The 26,079-nt window shown below is 40.8% G+C and overlaps 1 protein-coding gene and 1 non-coding gene across 4 annotated transcripts; one reads left to right on the top strand and one right to left on the bottom strand.

Annotated features, from left to right (window-relative positions):
- The first annotated feature begins 786 nt into the window (after window positions 1–786).
- Window positions 787–859, top strand: TRNAM-CAU. The gene has a single exon. It is a non-coding gene; the product is annotated as a tRNA-Met (tRNA).
- A 1,287-nt stretch (window positions 860–2,146) lies between these two features.
- On the bottom strand, window positions 2,147–26,071 carry TBC1D31 (TBC1 domain family member 31). Of its 3 annotated transcripts, none has more exons than XM_039715446.1 (22): window positions 25,944–26,071; window positions 23,081–23,227; window positions 22,403–22,518; window positions 20,365–20,543; window positions 17,927–18,078; window positions 17,319–17,478; window positions 16,881–17,081; window positions 15,535–15,711; window positions 14,680–14,759; window positions 14,430–14,576; window positions 14,020–14,153; window positions 12,885–13,018; window positions 12,128–12,307; window positions 10,916–11,148; window positions 10,166–10,315; window positions 8,714–8,849; window positions 7,795–7,869; window positions 5,922–6,059; window positions 4,895–5,089; window positions 4,335–4,485; window positions 3,167–3,283; window positions 2,147–2,483 (listed from the first exon to the last, which is right to left on the bottom strand). In XM_039715446.1, the coding sequence occupies exons 2-22, from the start codon at window positions 23,221–23,223 to the stop codon at window positions 2,347–2,349; spliced, it is 3,135 nt and encodes a 1,044-aa protein (XP_039571380.1). In that variant the 5' UTR covers window positions 23,224–23,227; window positions 25,944–26,071; the 3' UTR covers window positions 2,147–2,346. The 3 variants fall into 3 exon arrangements, with proteins under 3 accessions (XP_039571380.1, XP_039571379.1, XP_039571381.1); XM_039715445.1 differs by having other exon boundaries at window positions 25,599–25,985; XM_039715447.1 differs by lacking the exons at window positions 17,927–18,078; window positions 22,403–22,518; window positions 23,081–23,227; window positions 25,944–26,071 and having other exon boundaries at window positions 20,365–20,534.
- Between the last annotated feature and the right edge of the window lie 8 nt (window positions 26,072–26,079).

Raw genomic sequence — 26,079 nt, 5'->3', positions numbered from 1 at the left:
CAGCACCGAGGCGATGCGCCCGCCTGGGCTCTTGTGAGGGCTGCCGAGGCCGTGTGCGGGCAGCGAGCGGGTCCCGCCGCCCCAGCCTCGGGAGCACGCGTGTCTTCAGGGACAGTTGTTCAGGGCAGCTTCACAGATTCTGGGGCTATGTCAGGTGTCCTGTGGGGTGGGGGGAAGAAAAAATTCATACGTAAAGATGAGACAAAGATGTACGAAACGCACAAGAGTATGAAATGGCTCGGATATGAATCCCGGAGCGACCACGTGGGGCCGAGTAGGGGCGGTGGCGGGGCCGTGCTGAGCGCTGGGGTGATTTTAAAACCTACCCCGACCCTCCCTCCGCCCCCAACATCCGCCCGCAGCTGCCAGACGCGGCCGAAAGTCACTAATTATCTCCTGACCTGTTCTGCGCAATTAGGCCGAAAATGATGCCATCTAATTACCCTGACATGCAGGATTGAGCCCTGCCAATGCCGATCGGGGCCAGGGACGGCCCTCCTCTCCTCGGCCGGGAATTCTCATGGCCACCCCTGTGTCCCTCAGGGTCACCCTGGTCCCCCACGTGGGCACGGCGGGGCTCCTCACAGGTTATACTGTGGTGCCTCACACTGCCACCCCACATGATCGCTCCGTGTCCCCGCACGGCCAGCACAGGACCCGGCCCGGTGGGAGCGGTGTGGGCGGACGAGGGGCCGGGCCGGGCCGTGCCGTGTCCTCCCGTGGCCCCGGCGGAGAGCGAGGCCGGCGGCAGGACCGAGAGCCCTCACGAAGAGGTTGCTTTCAGCCGCCTCGTTAGCGCAGTAGGTAGCGCGTCAGTCTCATAATCTGAAGGTCGTGAGTTCGATCCTCACACGGGGCAAAGGCGGGCAGTACTTTTGCTTTCGGCCGCCTCCCCAGCGCTTTTAGCCGCGACAGACCCGCACGACACCGCGCTCCGAGCCGCTCGGGGACCTCCAGGCCGAGCCTGTCGTGATTTCCGAAGCGGCGGTTGCAGGTCAAGGGCCCACCTCTGCAGGCGCTGGGCTCGCTGGGTAGCTTGTGCAGTTGTTGTATCTTTGGCAGCGATGTTCAGCCCCTGGGCTGTGTGCGAGCCCGTGCAGGGATGTGGGGACGGGGAATGGCTCCCGCGGTGGCAGTGGGCACACCCGAGGTCAGGGTGTGCTCAGGGGCAGGTTTTACAAACCATAAGCACATACACATACAGCCAATGGTGCAGGCCAAAACCTCAGTGGGTTTATTATTTCCCTTTAAATATCCAAAATGATTGTATGTAAACTCCAAGAAAAATACAGTTTTTGTCATCTACTCCCTCTGCCTCCGAGATGATCCTGGCTTGTTGCATTTTTCTCCCTTTGAAAAGGAATGATGCCTCTTCTCCACACTCTGCTGAGGGCTGCAGTGGGATTTCCATGGATCCTGGCTGCTGCTAATATGACTCTTTCTACTTCCAGATGCAGAGGATGTTAAGGCAAGGAAAACCAAGTACCTTTGTGCTGTTAGGTTTTCATGTAATTTAACGAGAAGCAGAGGCTGTTCCCGCCCCAGGTGACAGAAAGCTGCTGGTTAGAGGTACCATCCTGGGTCTGCCCGGTGCCTCAGCCCCCAGGGCCAGCACGAGCAGGGCTGCTCCCATAGTGCTGCCCCAAAGAGCATCAGCAAAACCCCAGGGGAAGCAGAACAAATTAAGATTCCAGTCCTCATATTTTCACAGGGCCAAGTCTACCCCTGTATCAGCACTGTGTGTAGCAATTATGGATGATTCACTTTAATTTACTTTGCCCTATTCCTTTTTACTGTAACACCACGTAATGTTCTTGACTTGGGTCAAAAGCATTAGCCATCAGTACCACAAACACTATGAAGAGCAAGGTATTTGTTTAGATCCTCTCTCCCATTCTTTCTCGTGAAATGAACTTGCTAATATGTGTAACAACTACATGCCTCTCCAGCAGGTGCTCCACACCTCTCTGGGCCTTGGTTTCAATGTTTGGCTCTCGCTGGAAAGGATTCTTTTCTCTGATTGCAAATTTCCCTGCTGCAACTTGTAGAATCCACTTCCACATCACTGACAAAACCACCATTTTGAACAGTGGTTTGTTTCCGCAAGTATACAAATACTGCGCACTCAGCAACTTGATGGTAAAAAATGAGTTTATTTTATAAATAAAAAATAACAAGAAGGTTACAAACAAAAGACACATTTTCTAGCTAGGATTTTTTTCTTATATAAAAATATCTCCAAAAGCCTTCAATAAGTCTACGGTCCCTCCTGGATCACACTATACATATTTAGCTTTTCACTGATTAATAATTTGAAAGTGCAGCTAAAGTGCAGAGCAAATCATCTCAAGGTGACCACGCTGTAGCTGGGGAACGAGCTGGAGGGTGCCTGGCCTGGGCCCGTGAGGTGAGCCTTCGTCTGAGCCGCCAGACTTCTGCCATCAGCTCCCGCTCCTGGCGTGCCAGTTCTGCTCGTCTGCTGGCTAAAGACAACGAAGTGCAAGAAACTTAACACTGCAACTAGTGGTTTTCCATAAACACTACAAATACCCATTGGAAAACAGACATCTCTGGCAGAGAAATGCTGGTTTTCAGTACCACTGGATGTGAGGCAGCCCTCAGACTGGTAAGAGCAAGTTCTTTGAAAGCAGTGCCTCTGTTGGCTACCAGGTCAGATGCTAATGGGGGCTACAGCAGGTCCAGAGGTTCCCATTGCCTGCAGGCTTTTGTACATAAGGTGCACTGGAATTTAAAACTGCTTTCACTGCCAGAGTAGCTAGGACAGACCAGAGGAAATTAGACTTACTCTTGACTATAACTCCCAGTCAGATTTTTATGAAAGAGCTCTACAGCCTCTCAACATTCCCAAATCATAAACAGCTATGAAGACAGGAAATGCATGTGCAAGATGATCAGGTCAGAATGCAACTAAACTAGGCTGAGGTTTACTAGGACCACTCTCATAATGTGACACACTTCAGGCACTTCTTACCTGCACCATCCCTGGGAGCAAAGACATTTTCTGCAGGTGTGAAAGAGAACACAACAATAAACTGGTTTACTATCCACTAAACACCTACACAACTAATGACTCAATCCCACAGCCGGGCGTTCCAGCAATGCTCTGAAACTAAATGTGAAAGAGACTCCTAACTTAAAAACTTACTGTGTGGTGATGATGCTAATGTAGACAAATCGTTGAGACAGATGCTTCCAGACCTTGGCATCTGCTGGACATCTATCCCCCTCTCTGTACACCTGGCCTTGAAATCGTGCAGTCTCTCTGTGGCAAATGGAAAGTAGGGTCCTTTGTAAATTAAAAATATTGAAGTTTCTAGTGAATTTTTCTAGCTGGAGGTAAAACAGTTTTTTGTCCAGGAAGCAAAGCTAGAACAATCACCCACTCCATTTAATGGCAAGTACAATTTGCTCAGAATTAGAGGTCAATGTTTCTCCTCTCCGGGTCAAAGCTATGCATCACAGCATTTCATTTTAAGGAATTACACCTCTGTAATTTCATTAATTTCTTAAAATTCCCTTTAAGAAATTGCAACTCTTTAAGAAATTACATGTGCTGTTTCTTCCTGTATAATTAATCTTCTGACAAACAGGCCACTAAGATCATATGGAATATGGCTACTCATGCTTGTAGTTTTAGGAGCCACCCATTTTAATTATGCGCAGTTGCAAAATATTCCATACTAAAACATTAGGTAAATAAGGACAAAGGCTAAAAAAGTTTGCCCAAAGCAATACTAATCACCTAACCCTAATATTAATCAATGATTTTATGCAAGCCTTGGAAGCATGGTGGGGGGGGTAGGAGAAATACCTGCAAAAACACACAAATGCAGCACTTGAGAAGGATGTACTGACCAACTCCGGAAGCACGTAAATGTGTTGGGGTTTGTTTGTTTGTTTTTTTAACAAACTTACTAGTATATAAAAGCACTTACTGGTATAATACTGTATGTCAGTATTATACCACTTCTTGGTATAATACTGTATGTCACTGGACAACATTATTTGACAGAAAATTTCTAATGGATGTGATTTTACAATTGTTTTAAGATGAGCTAGACCTGTGCTCCTACCAAAATGCCATTTATATTGCTGCATTTGATAGGTATCAAACTGAGCTTTCTTTCTAAGTCTGGCCTTGGAAAACAGATACATTTGTTTAATGAAAGAATACAGCCAAAAAGTACTTATGGAGTGCTTAATAAAGGATTTATGCTTAAGTTTATCCCCAATATTGGACAATTCCTTTGTATTCAGTCATTTGAATGCTTCATGCCAACATCCACACAGAACTGTGTTATCTACATGCTCACCAAAACAGCCATCTTCCCTCTGCAGCTTCTCAGCCAATTCTAACTCATCATTCATTTTGTCATCTAAGAACTGCTTCCTGTGCCCATCTGCAGCAGCAGCCGCCTTCTGCTCTTCCTCCAGTTGAGCTTTATTCTGTACAACATCTTCCTGCTGTGCAACAGAGATAGTAAATGTCTTCAACAGATGTGTTGCAAGGAAAAACCAACAAACAGAACCATCTGCATTATTACAGATTACACTTCACCCTAAAATCAAAATATGGTAGTCAGCTGTGTGAAGGTTTCATTTTGAAAAATGTCTCATTCAAACATCTGGAGAAAAGTAGAAGTCTTGGGTCAGAGAATAAAAATGAAAGGAACTTACAGAAATAGGAATATGCTTTCCTAAGGCTAAAACATCCTTACCAATTCACTCTTGTGCTTCCAGAAACTCCCAGTCAAAACAGAAAAGGAGAATTCTAACAAAATATTTCTCTAACATATTTCAGCTTTCTGCACTCCCTGTTATAGTCGGTTACATTTTTGCCAGGCCCACTTAGAAAAAGAAATTATGCAAATACCTTTTTTCCTTCTGTCTCCCTCATGGCCTTCAGCAGTTCAGCTTCTTTCACCCTGTTGTCATGCAGGAGCTTGACAATCTCTCTGTAGTGCCTCACCCGGTCCTGGTCATCGCGCCCGGGTCTCCGCTGAGGGTGCAGCCTCCCGTCGGTGTCGGTGTGCTTCTGCTCAGCTCTGGCTAAATTTTCTTCAGCCACCTAACAAAACATCTTTCTTACCAGAAATCCAGTCTATTCCAACTGCACAGCCTTACCTACAGACCAGGCAAGACAAACTGAGGTGTCTCCAGGATCCCTGTCAGATGTCCCTGCTAGGGCCACTAGCTGTGCTAACAGGTGCAGCTGACATAAGATTGATACCTGAATGCCAATACTTTCACCCACATCCATCTGCTTCCAAAAATCAAATGCTGTTTACAAAAATTCAGACCCATATGTTTATTTCTAGACAATTCACAAATGCAGATGCCAAGCATATGGGCAGTGGGATAGCTGCAACTATTTTTCCAACTGTGCAGTTACAAGTTCTGAGCTTGAAAATCTGAGCAATTCCTAATGTCAAGCTACACACATTCATTACTGCAATCTAGAAGACAGCTTCTATAGCTGAATTGCCTGCCAAGTACTACCAACTGAAATCTCCTTTGAGGCTATCTTTTATTTTGTTATGGTTACAAACAAAACATGTTCCTTATCAGGAGGATGACTTGTTTTGAAAAGCACTTTTGAGTCTTACATGCTTTCTAAGTTTTGAGAAGTAAAAAATAAAAGCTATTATTTCTGGCAGGTCCAGAGAATTTCAATATTATACAGCTGTTGGGCAATTCCGTCAGATTTTTGGAAATCTCAAAACTTTAAGCACAGAATCCTAATCTATTAATATAGGTATCTATAAATTAGATTTCTGTAGAAAATATTTCCATATGAACTTGAACTAGTTAATTACAGTCAAAATACTATTAGCCAGTACTACTTGTATAAGTTAGCATATTGACTCTCCAGAACACATGTTAAGATCCAATTATCTTACTGTATGAAGTTTCTGTATTTCTTTATCTATTTCTGTCAATCTCTGAACACGTTGATCTTCCAGATCCATCTTTCTTCGATGGGCTTCCATCTCTTCTTTCATTTCCTTTGTAACTGCCTCTTGGTCTTTGATTAGATGCTGCCAAGCACACAAACAAAAATTATGGTTGCTAAGCTACCAGCTCACATTGGTAATTCCATCTCTTTAACATTTATTAAAATTTCATTAAACTAGTATTTGAATATAACCACACATCTCATCCCACTGCATATCATAACTGTCCAAAAAAGTCATAGACCCTGCTGTTTTATCCACTTGGAATTAGATGAAGCATGAGTCATAACAGTGGCCTGAGTCATGACAAGGGATGTAATTCCACTCTCCAGATTACTGTGGAGAATAAAATCAGAATTCCAAACTAAATGAACTAGATTCATCATGAAAACATTCTGCAATTTATGGCAAATTTTAGCCCAAACCTCAAAATGTTTCATAACTATAAAGTGTGTTTCAGGGCACTGGGATTTGTAGTAAACACATCTGCAGCTTGAACGCAGAGATGATTTGCCCAAGCAGTACAACCCAGCAGCAGATCTAGAAACAGCATTTCAGCTTACCACCTTTTCTTCACATTCACCAGGGCACATCTACACAATTTTCTGCAAAAGTTAAAACCCCTTCCCAGGCCTGTAGGAATCTACTGAGCAGCTGAGGCAAAGTCAACATCCTTTGAAGCTGGAGTAGGGACCCTGGCTGACGGCAGCAAACAGTGCAAAGCCTCTCTGCACAGACTCTTGTGGGCAAACAGAGATCCTCAGCTAGTTAAATAATTGCTACCTTTCTAGCCTAGAGAGGATGATCACTGTAGAATTAGTTCCTTAGAGAGCTGACTTTACATGTACTGGAATACAAATGAGCTTAGCCTGGTTTGTGTAAATGTAGCCACAATACAGTTGGCTGTGTATTGAATAAATAAATGCTAACAGAAATTTGGCCCAGTTAAGCTCAATATGGATTATAACAAGTTTATGACCAAAAGCTTTAAAAAACCCAAATAAAAAATGACAAGTTTCAAAATGAGGGTCAGAGAGCTGGATGTCTACTTCTCCTTTATTCCACTGGATCTACACAAACTCAAGATGGGTACATGTAGCTTTGATTTCTAAACACTTAACTGAGTATTTTAACCAAAATGAACATTTCTAAAGACTTCCATTGGCATCCTTGCTTTGCAGTAATTTATAATAATTATTTACAATAATTAACTGAAATTTAACTTTTAAACAGAATTACTGATTAAAGCTATTTATAACTGAATAGCCATATTTCTGAATAAATCAGTCATTTCAGAAAGGAACTGCACATTCCTGATGAACCATCCACTGCTTTTTGCTTAATGATGTTGTTGGCAACTAGACATTTTTTCATCACCTACATCAATCTGCTATACTGTTCTCTCCAGAAAATGCAGATATGTCTGGATATCACAGATGAAAAGGTGGGAGTTTCTGGATGAGGAACACATTGTTATACACTTATTTCTTATTTACATGTTCCTCACTTCCCTCAAGCAGTTGAGCCCAAAACTAAACCCTCCAGCAACCAAATGATACCTCAGCAGAGGAAAATAAAATGGGGAGGATATGACTTTTTCAGCCAAAACTCCCCCAGATAACAGTGAATTGTGTTATTGCTTTTACAACATGGGATTTATTCTAAAAAAAAGTCATTAAAGACAAAAAAGAGGAAAATTCCAGGCCCCCATTTCTCCTCACAAGGAGTGGTTGCATGAACACAATCAAATCCAAGAACTTCAAATGAACAACCATTAAATACTTGTATTTAGTATAGTTCCCAATATATAAATAATTACCTGTTCAAAAAGCTGTTTCTGTGATTCAGGTTCTATAACTTGGATAGCATTTGTTTCCTGCTGTCTCATAGATGCCTTGTGGAGAAGAGAAACACATGAAAATACAGTAAAGAAATTCTTCTGCTTTAAAAAAAAAAAACATTATCAAAAAGAATGTCCAAACCCTCACACTCCTAAGTTCTGGTTAATTTTCTGTCATGTGAAGAATGAAAAATACTGCACAACAAAAGCACAGGGCAAGGTGGAGAAGAGGCATGGAAGAGTTTTGCATCCAGCCACGCTATGTTAGGGAAATACCAGTCTTGAACTGATGTTAAAAGCCTGCCACATGCAGCTCTGAATTGAGTAAGGAGTCCCTGAAGCCAGAATGCTGTGGAGGACAGGAGGCAGAAGGGGAAGTGGCTGCTTTGCACCTGGCAGAACCTGTGCTGAGCTGGAGCTAAGGTGTGTTACTGTGCCCTGACTGCAGAAGCAGCCACCCCCAGCTTCACTGTGCTCTGCAAAGGAACAGCCTGCAAAGGCTCAGTATGTGCCCATGAGATGCAAAACCTTCCATTCTCAGCACCATTCTCATGGCACAACTGCATGCCACAGTGCCCAGCTTAGTGATTCGGAAGCAGGGCCAAGCCTGGCCAGAGGCCACTGTGGAGCCTCTCAATCAATGGCAGAGTTAATTTGCAATTTGGACATACAGCCTACAGACAGCTGAGAATTCACTAGTCCTTTAAGGAGCTCATTACATTTTTCAACACTGCCACTAACTGCTAAATAATGCATTTACCATTTGAAGCAGTCTGCCTCATGCTAAAGACACCTCTGGGCTCACAGTATATCAACTAAAATTTTAGTTATGCCTTTTTTCCTTGTTTATTTTCCCTATTAAACCTTGCAGAAAATAATAGCTTGAGCAATACTCAACCTTTCTTGCAATTTCGTCATTGAGACGTTTCAGTTCCATTTGAACCTGATCTTGCTGGTAGTTCAGAAAACGCCTTCTTGAAGCATCTAAAAGTTGCAGTTCCTTTACTTTCAGTTCTCTTTTCACAACAGCAAGCCTTCGAGGCCAAAATAAACAGAAATAAACAAATAACAGAAATAATACCGTGTATATATAAAAGGTCAGTACCAAAGAGCACAAACACACAATGTAGTTAGCCATTAATCACTATGAGCTCATCTCCACCTTAACAAAGCTTAGGATGGCTGCTTTCTTTCCTGTAAAATGTCCAGTTTTCATTTATGAGAAAAATTAAATTCACAGACACACATCTTCTAATGGCAATATCTCCAGTTAAGCTTTGAAGTCTGTGCCCTGTTTCTGCTCCATTTTAATAAGTACTAGTTTAATGTGGCAAGGATCTAAAACTGGAAACTATTCCTTAGACTAACTGCCAGTGTCCTGGTACCTCTTGCTGCACAAAATTAGTCCCAAATTTATCCTGTGCCCTGTTTCTGCTCCATTTTAATAAGTACTAGTTTAATGTGGCAAGGATCCAAAACTGGAAACTATTCCTTAGAATAACTGCCAGTGTCTGGTACCTCTTGCTGCACAATATTAGTCCCAAATTTATTTGGTAAATATCAAACTCTTTCAAGGAACAAAACCACAAACTCAAGGATTAGTTTGTAAATAAAGGCTTGCTGTTCCTCTTAAAAAAAAACAACAAACCACCAACTCTGCAGGTTACAGAGGTTTAGGACATGTGCTCAAAACCTGGTGGTTAGGGACAGGGTTTAGTGGTGAACTTGTCAGTGCTGGGTTAACCATTACACTTGATGATCTTAAAGGTAATTCCCCACTTAAATGATTCCAGGATTACCTGTAGTTCATCTAAGAAATTATGGAGATGTTGAAATTCTCTTAAGCCTTCACAGCCACAAAATATACAGACTTACGGTTCAGCTTCATTATATCACACCTCTTTGCTTATAAACTGATACACAAAGCAGTTGTTTTTCCAGATCCACTAGAAGTGTAAGACTGTGTACAGTCACTGATCCTATAAGCGACTCTTGTATCTGCAGTGTGGGTCTGCCCACAATGCAAGTCTGAAGTCTCAGTGTGCAGACACACAGCAATTGACTGTTTAAGACACTTCCCAATCTGAAGGAACCAGAAAAATGGCTGGGAGCTGACACAAGAATATGAAGTGACTTGACCTCTAATCTGCTGTATTCCCTCCAGGGAATAGGCAAGGTAGTAACACAACCCAGATCGCTTAATTCCCACACCAAAATATGACCCACCAGACCACAGTTATCCCACATTACAATTTATACAAATTAGTGGTTATTTCTCCTTTACTCATGGTTAAAAATGTAATAGAAGGCTACAGTAGCCAGACCCCTAATGCTTCCTGTATTCTAATACCTCTGTCTCTGCTCTGCCAACTTCTCTTCTTCCAGTAGGATTTTTTGTCTCTGTTCTTCAGCTTCTTGAAGTAATTTCTGCTTTCGATACCAGGCTTCATCTTCTGCTTTCTGTTCCTGTGCTTTGGCTTCAGATTCATGTGCTAATTGTCTACATGGAAGGAGGTCACACGTTAATCATTCAAACCAGATATCAAGAAATTACTTGATTATTTTGAAATTGATGACAGTTCTAGCAAAGAGCTGCTGAAACGAGATGACATAAAAGAATATGGCATTGTAGTGACGAAGTACATGAGGAAGAGGTACCACATTGACTGTTACAGACAACAGGCATTACAGATGAGTGCAGGTACTTTCTTCCCACATTCTTAACAAAAACTGGTTTCTAAGGATGCCTTGGCATCATGGTACCCACTGATTTCAATAGCAAGCTAAGAACTCCTGGCCCTTCAAACCTTGAGGCCCACAAGGTCAACAGAGGTTTAGGCTCTAGCTATGAGCTTCCAAGTTCAGTGACTTGTGGCCCGATATCTTCTGCTAATTAGCAGGCATTTTTTATTTAAGATAAGACTAATGATTTAAGTAAAAACATGTAAAACCAAGTAACTGTCAACCTTTAGCAGCTATTTCAAGTGCTTTTCCTGAATTTTCTTATCTCTCTTCTCAAGACTACACATTACAACATACAAAGCCAATTATTCCACCTGTACTTCCCAGTCTGAGACCGTCTTCAATTTCTCACTCATACCTCTCTCGCAAGTATTCAATTTCATCCTGTCTGATCTTCTCCCATTTCTGAGCTTGATAATTCACAACGAACGTGGGATATTTATTAAACACAGGGTACTGTCCTTTTGTAAGTGGTGTGAAGTCATCAAGCATATGCTGTGGATGGATTTCCAGAGGTGTAGCCTCCATAAGATGATAGGCTTCCTTAATCACAACATTAATGTCCACGTTGTTACGATGATGAAAGAAATACTGTAAGAGACATGCTGCCATTTACATTCTACACAAGATTATGCACTTTTTCACATAAATATATATTTATTTTTAAAATACATATTTGGGAATTATCATGAAAATTACCAAGACCTATATTTCAATAGTTAATTTAAAAAGTTTTTAAAGTTTTCCCTACCAATTCTTAAAACATCACCAGCTCAAGTGACTTGAGCCAAACTTCTTCAATGTGGGAAAGGATGCTGTGGTTCTTTTCCTTCTCTTCAAATGGCAGCTGTGTAAGGGATTTGGGAAGCTGGGTGTCAATTTAGAGTGTCCAACAGTGACTCCCTACCACTGGATAAACCTGCCTTGACTTTCAGTCTTCAGCCATGAAGGTCAGAAATTTCTCTTCTTGCAGGACTATTCTTCCTGTCAAAGATCTTATCCACCAAGAAAATCCCTAAATGGTCATTATTAAACATAGCAATAATGTTATCTGCTTGATGTCAGTCAAATTGGCTGCTCATAAGGACATTTTAGAGGTGGAACTCTTTGTTTGCCTACAGAGATATTTTCATAAGAAAAAGAATCCTCTTCCCATGGAACATTAAACATAAGGAAACATTTTAATATAGCTTCAGAGAACATCCAATAATACTACCTAATTTTGAAAATCTGACAAGAGGATAATGAAACAACATCACAGAATTATTGTGTATCATCTCCAGAGGCAGAAGTCCATACCAGATCCTCAAAAAAGAGACAGAATTATTTTGTGCTTGATGAACTATTGAAATTTTAAAAATGGCCTTTAGGGACATTAGAAAGCTTACAAAAGCTTTTAAAGTTCTTCTTGCATGAAACTGCAGGAAACTGCTCAATATTTTACTCATTTATTTTGTATTTGTCAATTACCAGATATTAATTTGGAAATGGACCTCCTTGTAACCTAACAACAGATACATAGTTTCATACATCTTTTCCACATGACTGACTGAAATATGAAAATGTTTACCTCAAAATCTGCTGCTTGATTACAGTGGAGCAAGGAAGCTCTGGAACATATAACATAGGCAACGACAATCATTAGAAAGTATGAAGGATGGTTGGAGAAAATATTGTCAAAGGCTTTCAGCCATTCTTCTCTTGTTAGAACCTCAGATAATAGTGTTTCTAGGAGAGGCCAAGCATAAACCTGAATTATTTGGGAAAATTGACAAAATAATCCATTAGTACAATTTTACCATTCCTTTTAAAGAAATAATATGATTTTTCTTCCCTTATATCAAGAATCTACTAATTTATGAAAAAGGAAATAAACAGAACATTTCAAGATAAGTTTCACCACCTACTCTAAACATTCAAAGTTAATCTGGGCTGATTACAAATACATTTCTTATTTCACTGGATGTCTAAATGTTCTGTTTATATTTGTAAAGTTAAAATCATCCCTAATGATAAACAGGGATTAGAAAATTAATTCATCACACTTATGTCCATGTTAAAAAAAGGTACATTTATAATTTGATGAGTAGATTTTTAAGCAATCTGGACTTGAAAGCAAAGAACTTCTAAAGAACTAAAGTAGCATACACATGATAATGGACAAGGAAAAACAATAGGAAATCAACGATATATTCTTTACATTCCCGCATAATTCACTGTTATTTAATGAAAACTCCCCCAAACTAGAAATACATAAAAATAAAAGACCAGTGCACTATTATTCACTGCAGTATATTTTTGTATACAAAAGCTGTCTAGACTATTACCTGTGAAGTCACATTGTATTTTATTAAATGCTGAAGTAGTTCTTTGTCATGATGTGCCAAAACATTTTCCATCATACCAAGGATATTAACTGGAGGATTGGGAAAGTACTCAAACCAGTGTTGACAAAAATTAACTGAAAGAGAACAAGAAGCTGAACACAATCCACTGCAATCCAGAGCAAAAGACTCATGACAACCTTGAAGTTGTGTTATCAAGCTGATGCATTTAAGATGTTGTTTCAGGCAGCAAAACCTATTTAAGATACTCCCATCTCCTGTGAGTATTCCTAAACCATTCCCACAGTACACTGCTCCTCCAGCTGCACTGGCATGAGTTTTTGTGTCAGTACACTGTGAACCAGACTGAAGAAGTGATCTGGCTCAAATACAAAGTGAAAAAAAAAATCTGTGAGCTGTGGGAATAAGGCATGGGAGGCAGATGGGAATACTTAAATCAATGTTGCTGTCTCACAAAACTGCAGCCTGCATCAAGTAATTTTTAACATACTAAGAATAATTTCTGTAAACTTGGATACTTATTCACCAACAGCATGTGGTTGCAAAGTGGGCATGTGTGCTTGGCAGCACATACCTTCTGTAGACTTAGCAGCAGCTGCAACAACTAATTTAAGTGTAAAGCACTTTAATTTAGAATGTTTCTTCAGAAGACTGCCACAGCCAGTGTTCAGACAAATGTCTAGTTTTGAGTTACCACATGCTCAAGACAACTAAACAGAGTTTAGTTGAGAGAGATCATTCAAACCTTGAAAGAGATCATTCTCTGCTGGCTGGGAGCAGGTGACAGGTGGGGTGGGTGGCTGTGACTACTTTTCCCATGTCTCAGACACTTAATTATTATTATATAATTACACTAGATACATATGGTTTGCAAATGCTAGATACATTTCAATTAGACTTTAGAAACACTGTTAGAACTGCTAACTTTTTGCTATAAACACTGCAAAATGAAGTCTCATATTTTGAGGTTTTTGTTTAAAACTCTATTAATTCCTGGTAACACCATGGTGACCTATAAATAAGGAAATACCTTAGTCATTTCAGCAGGAAAAGCTCTTTTGCTTTGGGAAGCTTAAACATGTTGAAGCATATCTGAGTTTTTTAAATCGTTGCTTACCTACTACTGTAGCAACAACTTCAAAGCAGATCAGCTGGTTGTTCTGGAATAATTTTACAAATGGGAATGCCAGCAAAGGCATGTAAGGTGTCTCAGCAAAGATAGCAGACCAGTGAGCTAGAGCTGACAAGGTCCTGTACAGAGGCAAACCAAAAAATGTTGTGTAGGAAACATTGATCCAAAACCAAACAAAAATATAGCATGTATTTTACAACTACAATATGGAAAGATTGTGAACTTCAAGACAGATACAGGATTGTATGAGTGACCAAAGCAAAACTGCATGAGGGCACTACTATGTCATTTTAGAATTTTTCTTACAGCTGCTTCCAGCTACTGGATACATTTCAGATGACTATATGAAAATAAAAATCTGTAATATTTTAAATAAATACAAATATATATTTTACCTCTGTAGAACTCTCAGCAGTTTCCCACTTTTGATGGGATACTCTTTCTGAATATTTATGAAGGCACTGTGGATTCCCCTATCTATCAGGCTACTGAATGCCAAGTGGTTTTCAGGAAGTTGTAATAAGGAACGCCAAACAAACATCCTGCAATTAAAATGCAGCCTTAGTCAAGGAAATTCTTTTTCATAGGCCAGTAAACACAAGCAATTTTATTTTGTGCAAGCATGAACATGCACACAAAAAACACCTGTACTTAGCTGGATATTCTCCAAATCCTTTCAGTAAGGCCTGCAGACGTTTCTTGTTTAATCCACCTGGCAATTCATTCTACAAAACAGGAGATCAACAACAAATGTAACCATTTTCTCTTTCTTTGCCTCTAATTGATGAGAGTGGCTAAATATTGAAGTTTATCACATAGTGTCAAAGAAAAAAATCAAACATGTATTGCTGTCTGCTACATAGTCCTGGGAACTTCACAACAGCAAAAAGGTCATTTAATAATCATTTATTGTCTCCTGAACTCAAACAGCTGCCATTGATTTCAGTCAGAAGCAGATCAAATCAGACCCAAACTGAGACTGAACTATGTACAATTAAATGACGGATATAGCAAACCATAAAGAATACTAACATAAGAAACAGATCATATGGTGACACATAAACAGAAATATATATATACATAAAAGGCACAAGATAAAGACAGAGAAGATGGCACCATCATGTCAGAAGGGAATAAATGTAACAGTAATTCATCTTCTAAATAATTAAGAAAAAAAAAGGAAATGGATTCTAGGCAGACATTTTAGATGTGCCAGTTGGCTTTCTGTAGGGAAGCAGATCAGATCTAGCAAATACCAAATGTGTCACAAGTTGCTTGAACAACTGCAGAGGTACCCCAGACTGGAGGCAGCTCTGGCTGTGTCACATACTGTAGGAGTATGGACTAAATAGAGAGAGAAAATGGTACTAAAATTTCCTTAATCTCTGCTCTGCTCAAATATACAAGTGCTTCAGTGCCTGAATTTATTTTTTAAAGCAAATGGCAATGAAATATAAACACTGCAGACTGAAGGACAAAATATTTGCAATTTCTTCCTACCTCTTTATTTTCAAGTGATGTATTTGCTTGTAGTTTTAGCAATCTGCTTTGAATTTTTCTTTGGTTGGATTTCCATGGCCGTTTTGACCTTCCTGAAGTCACTTTTGTGATCAGTTTATTTGCCTCTGGTGTGTACTTGGGCCCATCTTCTACAACTCTGAACATGAATGGTGGAGGCTAGTATTAAGTACAAATACCTTGGTTAAAATCTTGTAAAACAGATTACACAGAAATATAATTTGTTGTTTATTTTATATGCCACATTTTTGAGTCTGATGGCCATAAAAAGACTAGAAACACATTTATACTATAAATAAACAGATATAAATTGTATACTCCTGGAAAATGATGTCCACAAATAAAACTGCTCTAACTATGGGAAGATTTATGTAGCTTCCAAGGTAACTCAAACATCATGTTATTTCTTTGCTTAGCAAACAGTAAAAATATAATTGGGATACTGTAGATGTGTATCATGTACTGTTCAGGTTATTTACTTTAGTGTGTTTCTCAACGTCATTAAAATATTTTGCATTTCTATAGGACCAGTTAAAAGAATACAGAAGACCTTTACAAACTTTAATTAGTCTTCAGTGTCAAGCAGGTATTAATTAATTCAATGCTGGAGATTGTGAAAGCAAGTGACAAAGTGGATATCCCAGTTCATGTCAAACCGTCAGCAAAAGTGCAAATGGAATGTGTGTGACATCTTTACACATCCTTCCTCAGCTCCAGCTCCATCATTATCCAGAGCTGGTTACTGTTTACTTCAAAGACATGGTGATAAAGATATATGGAATTCTGTATTTAGAAACCTGACTCCTATTAATAAATTAATGTAATAAAATAAGAACTGGTATTTAGAATGTTTGTCATTTAGGAAGGATTAGGAGTGTATGATTGTGCTGTAAATGATGGGTGCTGGTATCCAATAACACAGTAAGAAGAACAAAATCACAGTAGCAAAAACACCATTCATGCCCACAGCTTAAGAGAACATTAGTTGCAAAATATTTCCTATAGGAAATGGAACAGAAGAGGCACAATTATTCTGTTTCCATTTCCTCCAAAACACCATTACAAAAAGAAATTGATGCACACAAATTGCTGTAGAAAGAAATACCATTTCCCCCTTCCAGCACTAGTAACATGGTCATATATATACACCTTAAAAACACCAAATTACCTGACAGGCTGGAGGAACTATGAAGGAAACTATACAAATCACTTTTTCTTTATTGTATTGTTAAATATGGCACCTCTGCAAACTACTGCTGATGCAAAACATATGCAGACAAATATCATCTTTAAGAGGACTAACTGCTATTTTAAGAAATGTAAAATACCTTATTTCCTTCTTGAGTCAAAGCTTGGACACTGTATAAGTTAAGGCTTCCATTTTCCATTACTGAGGCAATGTACCGTCCATTTGGGCTAATCACTGCTGTACTAATTCCCTCTTCAGGACTCCCAATGTCAAAAAGGAGTTTGCATGTTTCTATATTGATAAATCTCATAATATTGTCTTGACTTAACACTCCAAGGACCTACAAGTGAAAAGGATTCATCCATTAATACTGCCAGTGTAAAACAAAGTGGAATACCTGGAATACCCAATTCAGCAAGGACATTCCATTAAGCTGAAGGAGCAAAGATTCAGCACAGTAACTTTCCTTTTGTATCATATACCCCTATACCCACAGAGTCTCCCAAAAGCCCTCCAAGTGCAGGTGTTGAATCCACTACCCAAATACTTCTGTCTTAAGCTTTATGAAAAAACTGACCTGATTGGAGCCCCCATCAAAACTGTCAGGGAGGAATTCCAGGTGACGGACAGCTCGCACTTTCTCTGGCATCTGGATTATTCTTATCAACTGCTTTAATTCCAAACACCATAAGTGAAGATGATTTGATTTCCCACCAGCTACCAAAGTCCGACCATCCCTGGATCACAGAGAAAGCTTCCATCAGCATACTATAATTTAAATTAGTGTTAGCTAAAAAGAGAGATTGTTCATTTTGTTCCATGCCCTCAAATCACTTTTGAGTCAGCCGTTATTCCTGTGATGCTCTCCCAAAAGAACAAAATATCTCCTAAGTAATAAAATTTGCTTTACTAAAGGACAGGATAAAATAAAGGATATTATAAAATAAAGTTTAAACCTTATTTTAGTGATCACTAAAAATCAACCTAATTTATTTCAACTGTTAGGGGACTGTAATAAAAACTGCTACTGATCCTTGGTGAAAGTATCAGTCACAGCAGAGTTCAAAAGCTTATCATAGTAGATAGCTTAATACTTCCACAAAACATTACAAATAAAGAAAGAGAACTTGTTTAAAACCATAGTTTTTATAGTCTACCTTTAGAATGTTTAAAATAGCAATTTACCTGGTAACAGCAAACACCTTATAAAATAATACAGAACCTTCTACAGGAGCTGACAACTGGTATTTACAGTGAAGAGTATCGAATTCCCATGCAAAAACAGAATTATCTTTGAAACAGCTGAGAATGGTGTTACTCAATGGAAGAAAAAAAACCTGGAAGAATATGGAAAAGAAAAAGAAATGGGATGTTGTCAAGGAAGTACATTTTAAATTACCAACATGCATGGCAAAATAAAATATGGCAGGTGTGGCTATTACTATTACTATTCTCCATTACAGCCTAGAGAAGTGTAGGTGTGCTCTCCTTGCACTGGTTAAAATGTGTGGTACCCCTTGCTAAGCCAGTTTAACTCACTGAAATAATTTAAATTTTATCTGTCTTGTTTTTATGACTGTTAAACTTTATTGTTTCCGATGAGTGCAGCGAGGACGCAATATAAACACTGGGGACATCACTGGCTGAGATTATGTCAGTGCTATAAAGTTTGTAGTTTTGGTCTGAATGATCTCTTGGGCCCTTGAAAATCTGGAAATCTGGATATGTGGGCTGGGTTTCATCTTAGTGACTGAAAATTGGACATTCAGGCCAAATGAGTCACTTGACAGTGAGCAAAAGTAACCTGTGGGGAAAAGAGTCATCTCAGCTACCAGAGTAATTTATCTTCAGACAGACTGAGCTGTCTGTCCTCCTTCAGGGTCCCTGAGGAAGACTAGACAAAGAATTGAGAGCAGATGAGTTTTGGTAAACTGGAGTACTGAACGGTTGGTAATTTTCTGCTTTGCCATAGAAAAATACCACAGGATGGTCACAAGCAGCAGTTGAAGAAACAGTGATGCTTTGGAAATGATCATTGTAGATGTGCTGTATTCTCATCTGTCTCACCTGCTGTCTGTTCACTCTGCACCTCAGTCTCTATCTTTTTACATTAGCTTTGCTCCACACCAACCTAACAGAGGGTGTATGTTGGAGTGCAATTTGCCTTAAGAGGCATCAAAAAGCACACAAGATGGGTGTGACATGGCTACAGTGGCTCAGAGAGTAAGCAAGAATCCAGCTTTGCACACTGAGTGTCAGGCCTGCAGTCTAATAGTAAATCTCAATAAAGCAAGTATTTGCCTGTATGTCTTAGACTGTGGAATGAGAATAAATACCATTACTCTAAAGACAGAAAAATGAAATTTGCATAATGTCCTATAAGAAATGGTAGCACCAAAGACAGCAGGCTCCTGATTCCTAAATGTGATCTATTAATTCAATCATAATCGCTACTGTTTGGCTTTAAAAGTTTTTTTCTATACTGCAACATCCTCATCCTACGAAATACCAAGAGCCACTTACCAATAAGAAGTCCCTATACATAGCCTACACAAAGAAAGAAAGATACTGAGAACTAGAAAAATCTCCTCTACAGAAATGCATCCATCTTTGGAGGAAAGATGTTATAATTATTTTAGCAGCATACGCTACACAACAGTTTTAATAAAACAAACAAACAAAAATTTATGGATGATCTTTCACAGTAATTGCTAGGTGACTTTTAAGCTGACAGAATTTCTGCCTGACCCAGAAGTGGGTGAGACACAAATGAATAGCCTTGTTCTCTGCAAAAGCAGCATGGCTTTTTAGTGGCCAGCCTGACGAGAAGCTTGGTTTGAAGTGGTGTTTGTCAGACTATTCACTGCAGGGCAGCATGTGTGCAAGCCATGCTCAGGCACTGGGTCAGGACTTTCTGTAGTACTTAGACCAAAGTGTGACATTTGGTGGCGCAGGCAGACCTGTTTAAAATAGTGTAATGCAAAGGGAGACCTACTTAAACCACTCCCTGACACAAATATGTCATCCTTCCCATCCCATGCTGATCCAGTGTGTCTGTGCAGCAAACAGAAGCAAAGGAACCACTAGGCTGAGAAGCAGTGATTTCTTTTGCTGAGTTCCTTTCAGCCTTGTTTGTTCCCACATTCAGTGCTTTGCATGCACAGACAGAAGAGCTTTGAATGAGGCAGGTGGTGGTGACTGTTTGAAGTTACCACTATGACACCAAAATTGGTTTTTAACAATACCCTTAAATCCCACTACCATTCAGGCTGGAATCAATCTACACAGGTCCTCTGAGCCCACCCTAGCCTAATGCCAGGTCCACCTAGAAGATGGCTCCAACTTCCAAGTTAAATTGGGTTAGTCAAGGTCATGTCCAAGCAAGTTTTGAGTATCTCTAAAGACGGAAGTTCCTTAAAAGTTCCCAGGAGATTTTTGCAACTACTGAGTCATTATTTCAGTGGTCTGGGTGATGTGATGGGATAAAAGTTGAGATGATCGAAGATGATAACAAACATTTACCTGTATTTCTAAGAATATTTAAAAATAATGTGATTTTAATATGTGATGTTGTACCTACTGTGATGTACTTTTTCACCCTTTAGCAATTGCTCTTTACTCACCTTTTGTATACCCACAGACTGACGAACATTCAGCTTTCTTATTCTTTGAAAGGTGTCCAAGTCCCACAGTTGAGCTGTATCAGTGGAAGTAGTGATGGCATACTTGCCTGAGCCATGGACAGAGATGGAAGACACAGAAGATTCATGGCCTCTCATCCAACTAACTAGCTCCTGGGTTCCTGCAGAAGTTGATGAAAAAGATATGAAGAGTCATTCAGAGTGGAACAACTACTACTTTAGTCTTTATTGTCAACACTATGCTGTGAGTTTTAAGCATAACTGGTACATAATAATTTACCAACACAGCCCAACACACAAGAAACAAAGGTATCAGTCTTCACATAGGTATTACACCTTAGAGGAACAACATTCTTCTCATCTCCAAATAACATTTTACAAGTTATGCTGAGTTCTGCACGGAAAACCAACTTGCACAGACTTGATTCATTTAGCCTAAATATCAATCTTAAAAAGCCATGAACAATGTGATCCGTTAAGTTCAGCATGCCTCATAGAATATCTGATGTGAACACCCACGGAAGCTGAGACTGAATGTTCTAGTTAGAATTCTGCACTTGTTTTTACTTGTGGACAGAATGTGTGAATGATTACACAACTATTTACAGGTGCAAAATAAAAAGGTTTAATGACAACGGGCTATGACTACAGAAAGGCAGAGTCAGAAAGCAACAGCTCATTAATTCTTTTAGAACCTTAAACAGTTTTATGCTGTGCACTGCATTCTAAGGAAATGGTCCCTCTGACTACAATGTCTCCCACTTGTGACTGCATGACCACTAATCTTCCCTAAGCAACCAAACTGCACTCGTGGCAATTACACTGTTTACATTGGGTGGTTTGCCTGACAGCCCGTGGAGTGGTTCCAGCTACTGCTGTGGCATCAAAGATAGGAAATGGCTATAAAGCAGCTCATAAAGACTAACAGTCAAACTTTCTGCTGTGCTTACAGACAATGGAGTGCTTAAAGCTATCATCACCTGAGAGGTGACATGGGATTAGAGAGTGTCTTCTAAAGAAGGGGGTGGAGTCCATCAGGCAGAACTGTCTAATACCCTACGGAACTGTACCAATTTAGGTGAGTACCATTCATATTTTAGAACATTCTTCAGTATGACTTGATATCTGGAAACAGCACCAGATGAACATGCAGTACTCTCTGGAGTAATAAAGATTTCTCTAAGCACATCCAAACATCTAAGTTTGACCTTGTTGTTGTTGAAAGGAAGAGAAAGAGTGCAGAGGATTTCAGACCTTAACTCTGACTCTTCCTCTATTGTGAGGAACATTGTGCTACATTAAAATCTTCACAGATAATCTCAAGCCCTAAAACTGTAGATGAGTGATTCCTACAACTTTTAAAATATCTTTAAATTCAGATATTTAGATAGAATGGAAACATTACTAATGCATTTTCTGATAGGTGAAGAACAATTTATGAAGAATGAATTGTCACTGCTTTGCACCTTCACCATTTAACTTCTAATCAAAACAGAGACACACAACTGTAATGTTAATTTTTAATATTGCTTTTCAATAAGGATATAGAATTACATGAACACTCAAAAGTATTGACATTTCTTTTAGTGTACATTGTCACTTTGTTCAAATATTTTACTGTAAATATAGTCAAGAATTTGTTCAGTTGCAAACTAACACACTGTCAACTAGTTTTGGCTTTATTTTAATACAGTACCTCATTCTACGTAAACATATAAAAAACTGCTTAAAATAAAAGGTAACATACCTAACTACAATCCTGTGGTGGACTTCAGTTAAACAAATGCCTGTGTGACTCAGTGGGAATAAAGAACTTTGGCAAAGCAAAGGGTTCATTTAGGTTCATTACCCAAGGACTATAACCAACATGGGCCCAAGCTTTTCTTTTTAGACAGATGGCATGGAATACGTAGTATAATTTCCATACAACAAACTATCAAAAAATTTAAGATCAAAACTAAAATAATGTAAGTTTTCATGCCAATACAGATAGCATTTAGGCCTTGAAATTTCTCCTTACCTGCATCAAAGCACTTAACGGAATAATCTGCCAAAGCCACAAGGAACTCTGTCTTTCTGCGAAGATTAAATGCCAAAGCAGTGCAAGCCTGCATTGTTCTCTGAACAAGGTTGAACCTATTTAAAAATACACATTCTCATTGTGTTAGGAAACTCTGGTTGATTTAATGTCAAGTGAAATAATAATTTAATACGTTTCAATATATTTCACAGAGAGAAAAAAATAAACTCAGAAGAAGGGAGTAAGGAAATAACATCCAATTATAACAGATCTAAAAATCAGTGCTAGTATTTTAAAACTCAGCAGTAAAATGCTGAAAGACATTGATGTATTTCTGCAAATGAAAACACTTGGTCTAACCTACTGTAATTCATGGCTCACTCACTGATCTGTACTGGCCCAAGAATAACCTCTGGTGGTAGCACTTAAGTTCTATGGCATTGCTGTTCTTTTACAATTGCAAGCCTCTGATCTTTTTGAGCAGCTAAACTAATAAAATAACATTTAGGGAGCCTACACGAGACAGTGGGTTGAAGTTTCAGCCCTGAGCAAGCAATTACCCATCTAGAACTATCTAGTTAAAACCTGACCTGTGGGATCCTGTCCAGGCAAGCTCCACACCCCTGAATGCCACAGATGCCTCAAACAATTAAAAAGTCTTGATAGAAATATTCTTACCTGTTCCCATTCAAGTCAAAAACATATATATTCCCTTGGCGGTCTCCAGCAAGGAGAGAATCCCCAGAACTGTCAAAAGCCACATTCAGAAAATGTATTGTCTTTGAATGGTACCCTTGGACACTGTGAATGATGTTCACCATAACTCTGTGAAGAAAGCCAGCAAAACAACCACTGCTTAGAATCATTTTATTACCATTTGTATCTGCAAGACATAGGATTAAAATGTTTCTATCTTAGGATTTTACAATTCTGTTTTTCCATGTTCTATGAAAAATCTCCCATGTATTTCTAATATAAAAAATATTCTACAAAGGAAGTAATCCACTGGGTTGGCAGGTGGGTAGGAGACATGTAAAGCACATGGGGGAAATTTACCATTCACAATCTTTTTGTGTGGTTCCTGGTTACCTGATTGCCACTATTAATGAATAACACTAATATATACTGATGTATCTGAAAGCCCAATTCAACACAGCAAGGAACCTGGCTCATCATTACCACTGCAAAAAAAATCCTAGAAAACTGAGAAGCTGTGCATTACTGTAAGAAACCAGTCTGTTTAGATGTGAGGAAAATCAGTTTTAATATAACTTCTTTTCACAGTCTTCAAAAGTATTAGGATTGTTAAGCCTGGAAAAAAGAAGGCTCTGAGGTGACCTAATTGTGGCCTTCCAGTACCTGAAAGGAGCCTACAAGAAAGGTGGAGAGAGACTTTTTACAAAGGCCTGAATGACAGGACAAAGATGAACGGCTTCAAACTGAAAGAGAGTAAGTTTACATTACACATTAGGAAAAAAACCTTTACTGTGAGGGTGGTGAGACAATTAGGCTCCCTAGAGAAGTTCTGGATGCTCCATCCCTGGAAGTGCTCAAGGCCAGGCTGGATGGAGCCCTGAGCAGCCTGCTCCAATGGAAGGTGTCCAGGCCCGTGGCAGGGGGGTTGGAACTGGATGATTTTTGAGGCCCCTTTGCACTCCAAACCATTCTACAATTCTATGAAGAAAGCTGTATTTATTACTATTCATCTGAGCTATTACAGAACTATTATAAAAGTTTCCAGTTTTCCACTTCTATCCTTGTATGGTGCTGTCCATATAAAACAGAGCCAGATGCAGCAATGTGCAGAATCAGCTGTAAGAGGAAGGCTTTTCCAGGAAGGAGGACATGGAGATTTGGAAGATCTGCTATTCCTGGATTTATTGCCTAACACTGAACAAGTGTCATTTTGTATTATCACTTGGATGTGAATGCACAGCTAAACTAAACACCAAAACTGTGCCAGACATTGGCAGGCTGATTAAAGACTGCAGAGCAGTTGCAGAATGCTCTGACCATGGCTATATGAGATGCTGATAGCTCTCTGACACACAGAATATGCTACCCAGCACCTTCATGGGGCTGTGGGGGCTTGTTACAAAGTCTGAGTGAACACAAGAAGGTCATACAGCTATGGTGCAGACTAGAGATAAAACTAATTGCACCTCACTGTTAAGCCCACTCTTTTCTTCAATAAAGGGGCCAGAAAAATGAAATGAGAAAGATAAAATATTTTAAAATGTAACTGAAATCTAGTGATGTTTGTGTGGGATTATGGCATTAAAGACCCTAACAAATGAAGTATGACTTCTGCTTCTAAAACCACCCTGAAACACAAGTACCTATCACTGCAGCTACAGCACCTCCCAAGACCTTTCCAATCTCTGCCTTTCAAAAGTTTCCTGCAACTAAACTAAGCCAGGAGAACAGAGTTAGGAGCTCACGGGGCTGCCCCCAGAGTCCCCCAGAGCAGCATTTGTGACGCTGCTCTCCAGCTTAGCCCAGGCAGTATTTACAGAGCACACCGATTAATTTCCTGGAATTCCCCCTCGGCATTTCAATTCCTAAACCAGGGGAAGTGCCGGGCCACCCGAGCAGGGGGGCTCCAGCCCCCTCGGGACCGGCTCCGCCTTCAGGAGCGCATCCCATCAACACGCGCCTCGGCATTTCAATTCCTAAACCAGGGGAAGTGCCGGGCCACCCGAGCAGCCCCCCCCTGGGGACCGGCTCCGCCCTCAGGAGCGCATCCCATCAACAGCGAAAGAGCCTCCAAGGATCGGTGCCGGACTCTTTTCGGTGCTGCCCAGCGACAGGATGAGGAGCAATGGCCTCAAACTAAAACACGAAAGTTTCGCCTCAACAGGAGGAAGAGCTTCACGTTGAGGATGGCAGGGCACCCAACGGGGAGCTCGTGGCGTGTCCCCCTCTGGAGACATTCCAAGGCGCCTGGCCGCGCTCCTATGTCACCTGCTCCTGCTGACCCTGCCCTGGCAGCGGGCTGGCACGGGATGGTCTCCAGAGGCCGCTTCCAACCGCAGCCATTCTGTGACTGAGGGGAACGCGCTCCTTTCGTTATCTAACCGGGTACCCCCGGGCTGCCCCTTTAACCCCCGGCGGAGGCTCAGGTGGGCCCGGGCCGGCCCTGCCCCGTCCGCCCGCTCCTCTGGGGCAGCCGCTCCCCCCGGCCCGGCCCCGTTACCCCCGCGGTGCGGCCGCCCCCGCCCTGCGGCTCCAGATGGGCCCGCGCCGCCGCTCGCCCACATCGCAGCGCTCCATCCCCGCCCGGCGCCGCCGCTCCCGCGCTGCCCTCAGGGCTCCGCCCACGCTCCGCGCCGGGGGGCGCCGCCCGCGTGGTACAGCCCGCTCCCGCTTTACCAATGCGGAGGAGCGGAAGGGTGGCGAGCGCTCCCCCCCAGATATCGGGGAATGGAACAGCTCCAACTGCGGCCTCGCGGGCTGCTGGGAGTTGTAGTTTCCCTCGCGGGCGTCGCGCGGCCAGCGCCGGGCAATGAAGTAAAAACGAGTGAAAACGTCGCGTCTTCACAGGCAAGTGTGTTTATAACGCAGTGCAATAGGTCACTCAGAACATGGCTTTTGCAGCCTGTCGCAGGCACAGGACTTGCTGCCCGTTCCCTCCTGCTGCCCGCGCCCCTCGGGGAGGGGAACGCTGCCTGACCCCA

Source organism: Passer montanus, unplaced genomic scaffold (genome assembly GCF_014805655.1).
Source record: "Passer montanus isolate IOZ18808 unplaced genomic scaffold, ASM1480565v1 scaffold33, whole genome shotgun sequence".
Taxonomy (NCBI): Eukaryota; Metazoa; Chordata; class Aves; order Passeriformes; family Passeridae; genus Passer; species Passer montanus.
Note: the sequence above shows the minus strand (reverse complement) of the source record. Positions and strands in the feature narration are given on the sequence as shown.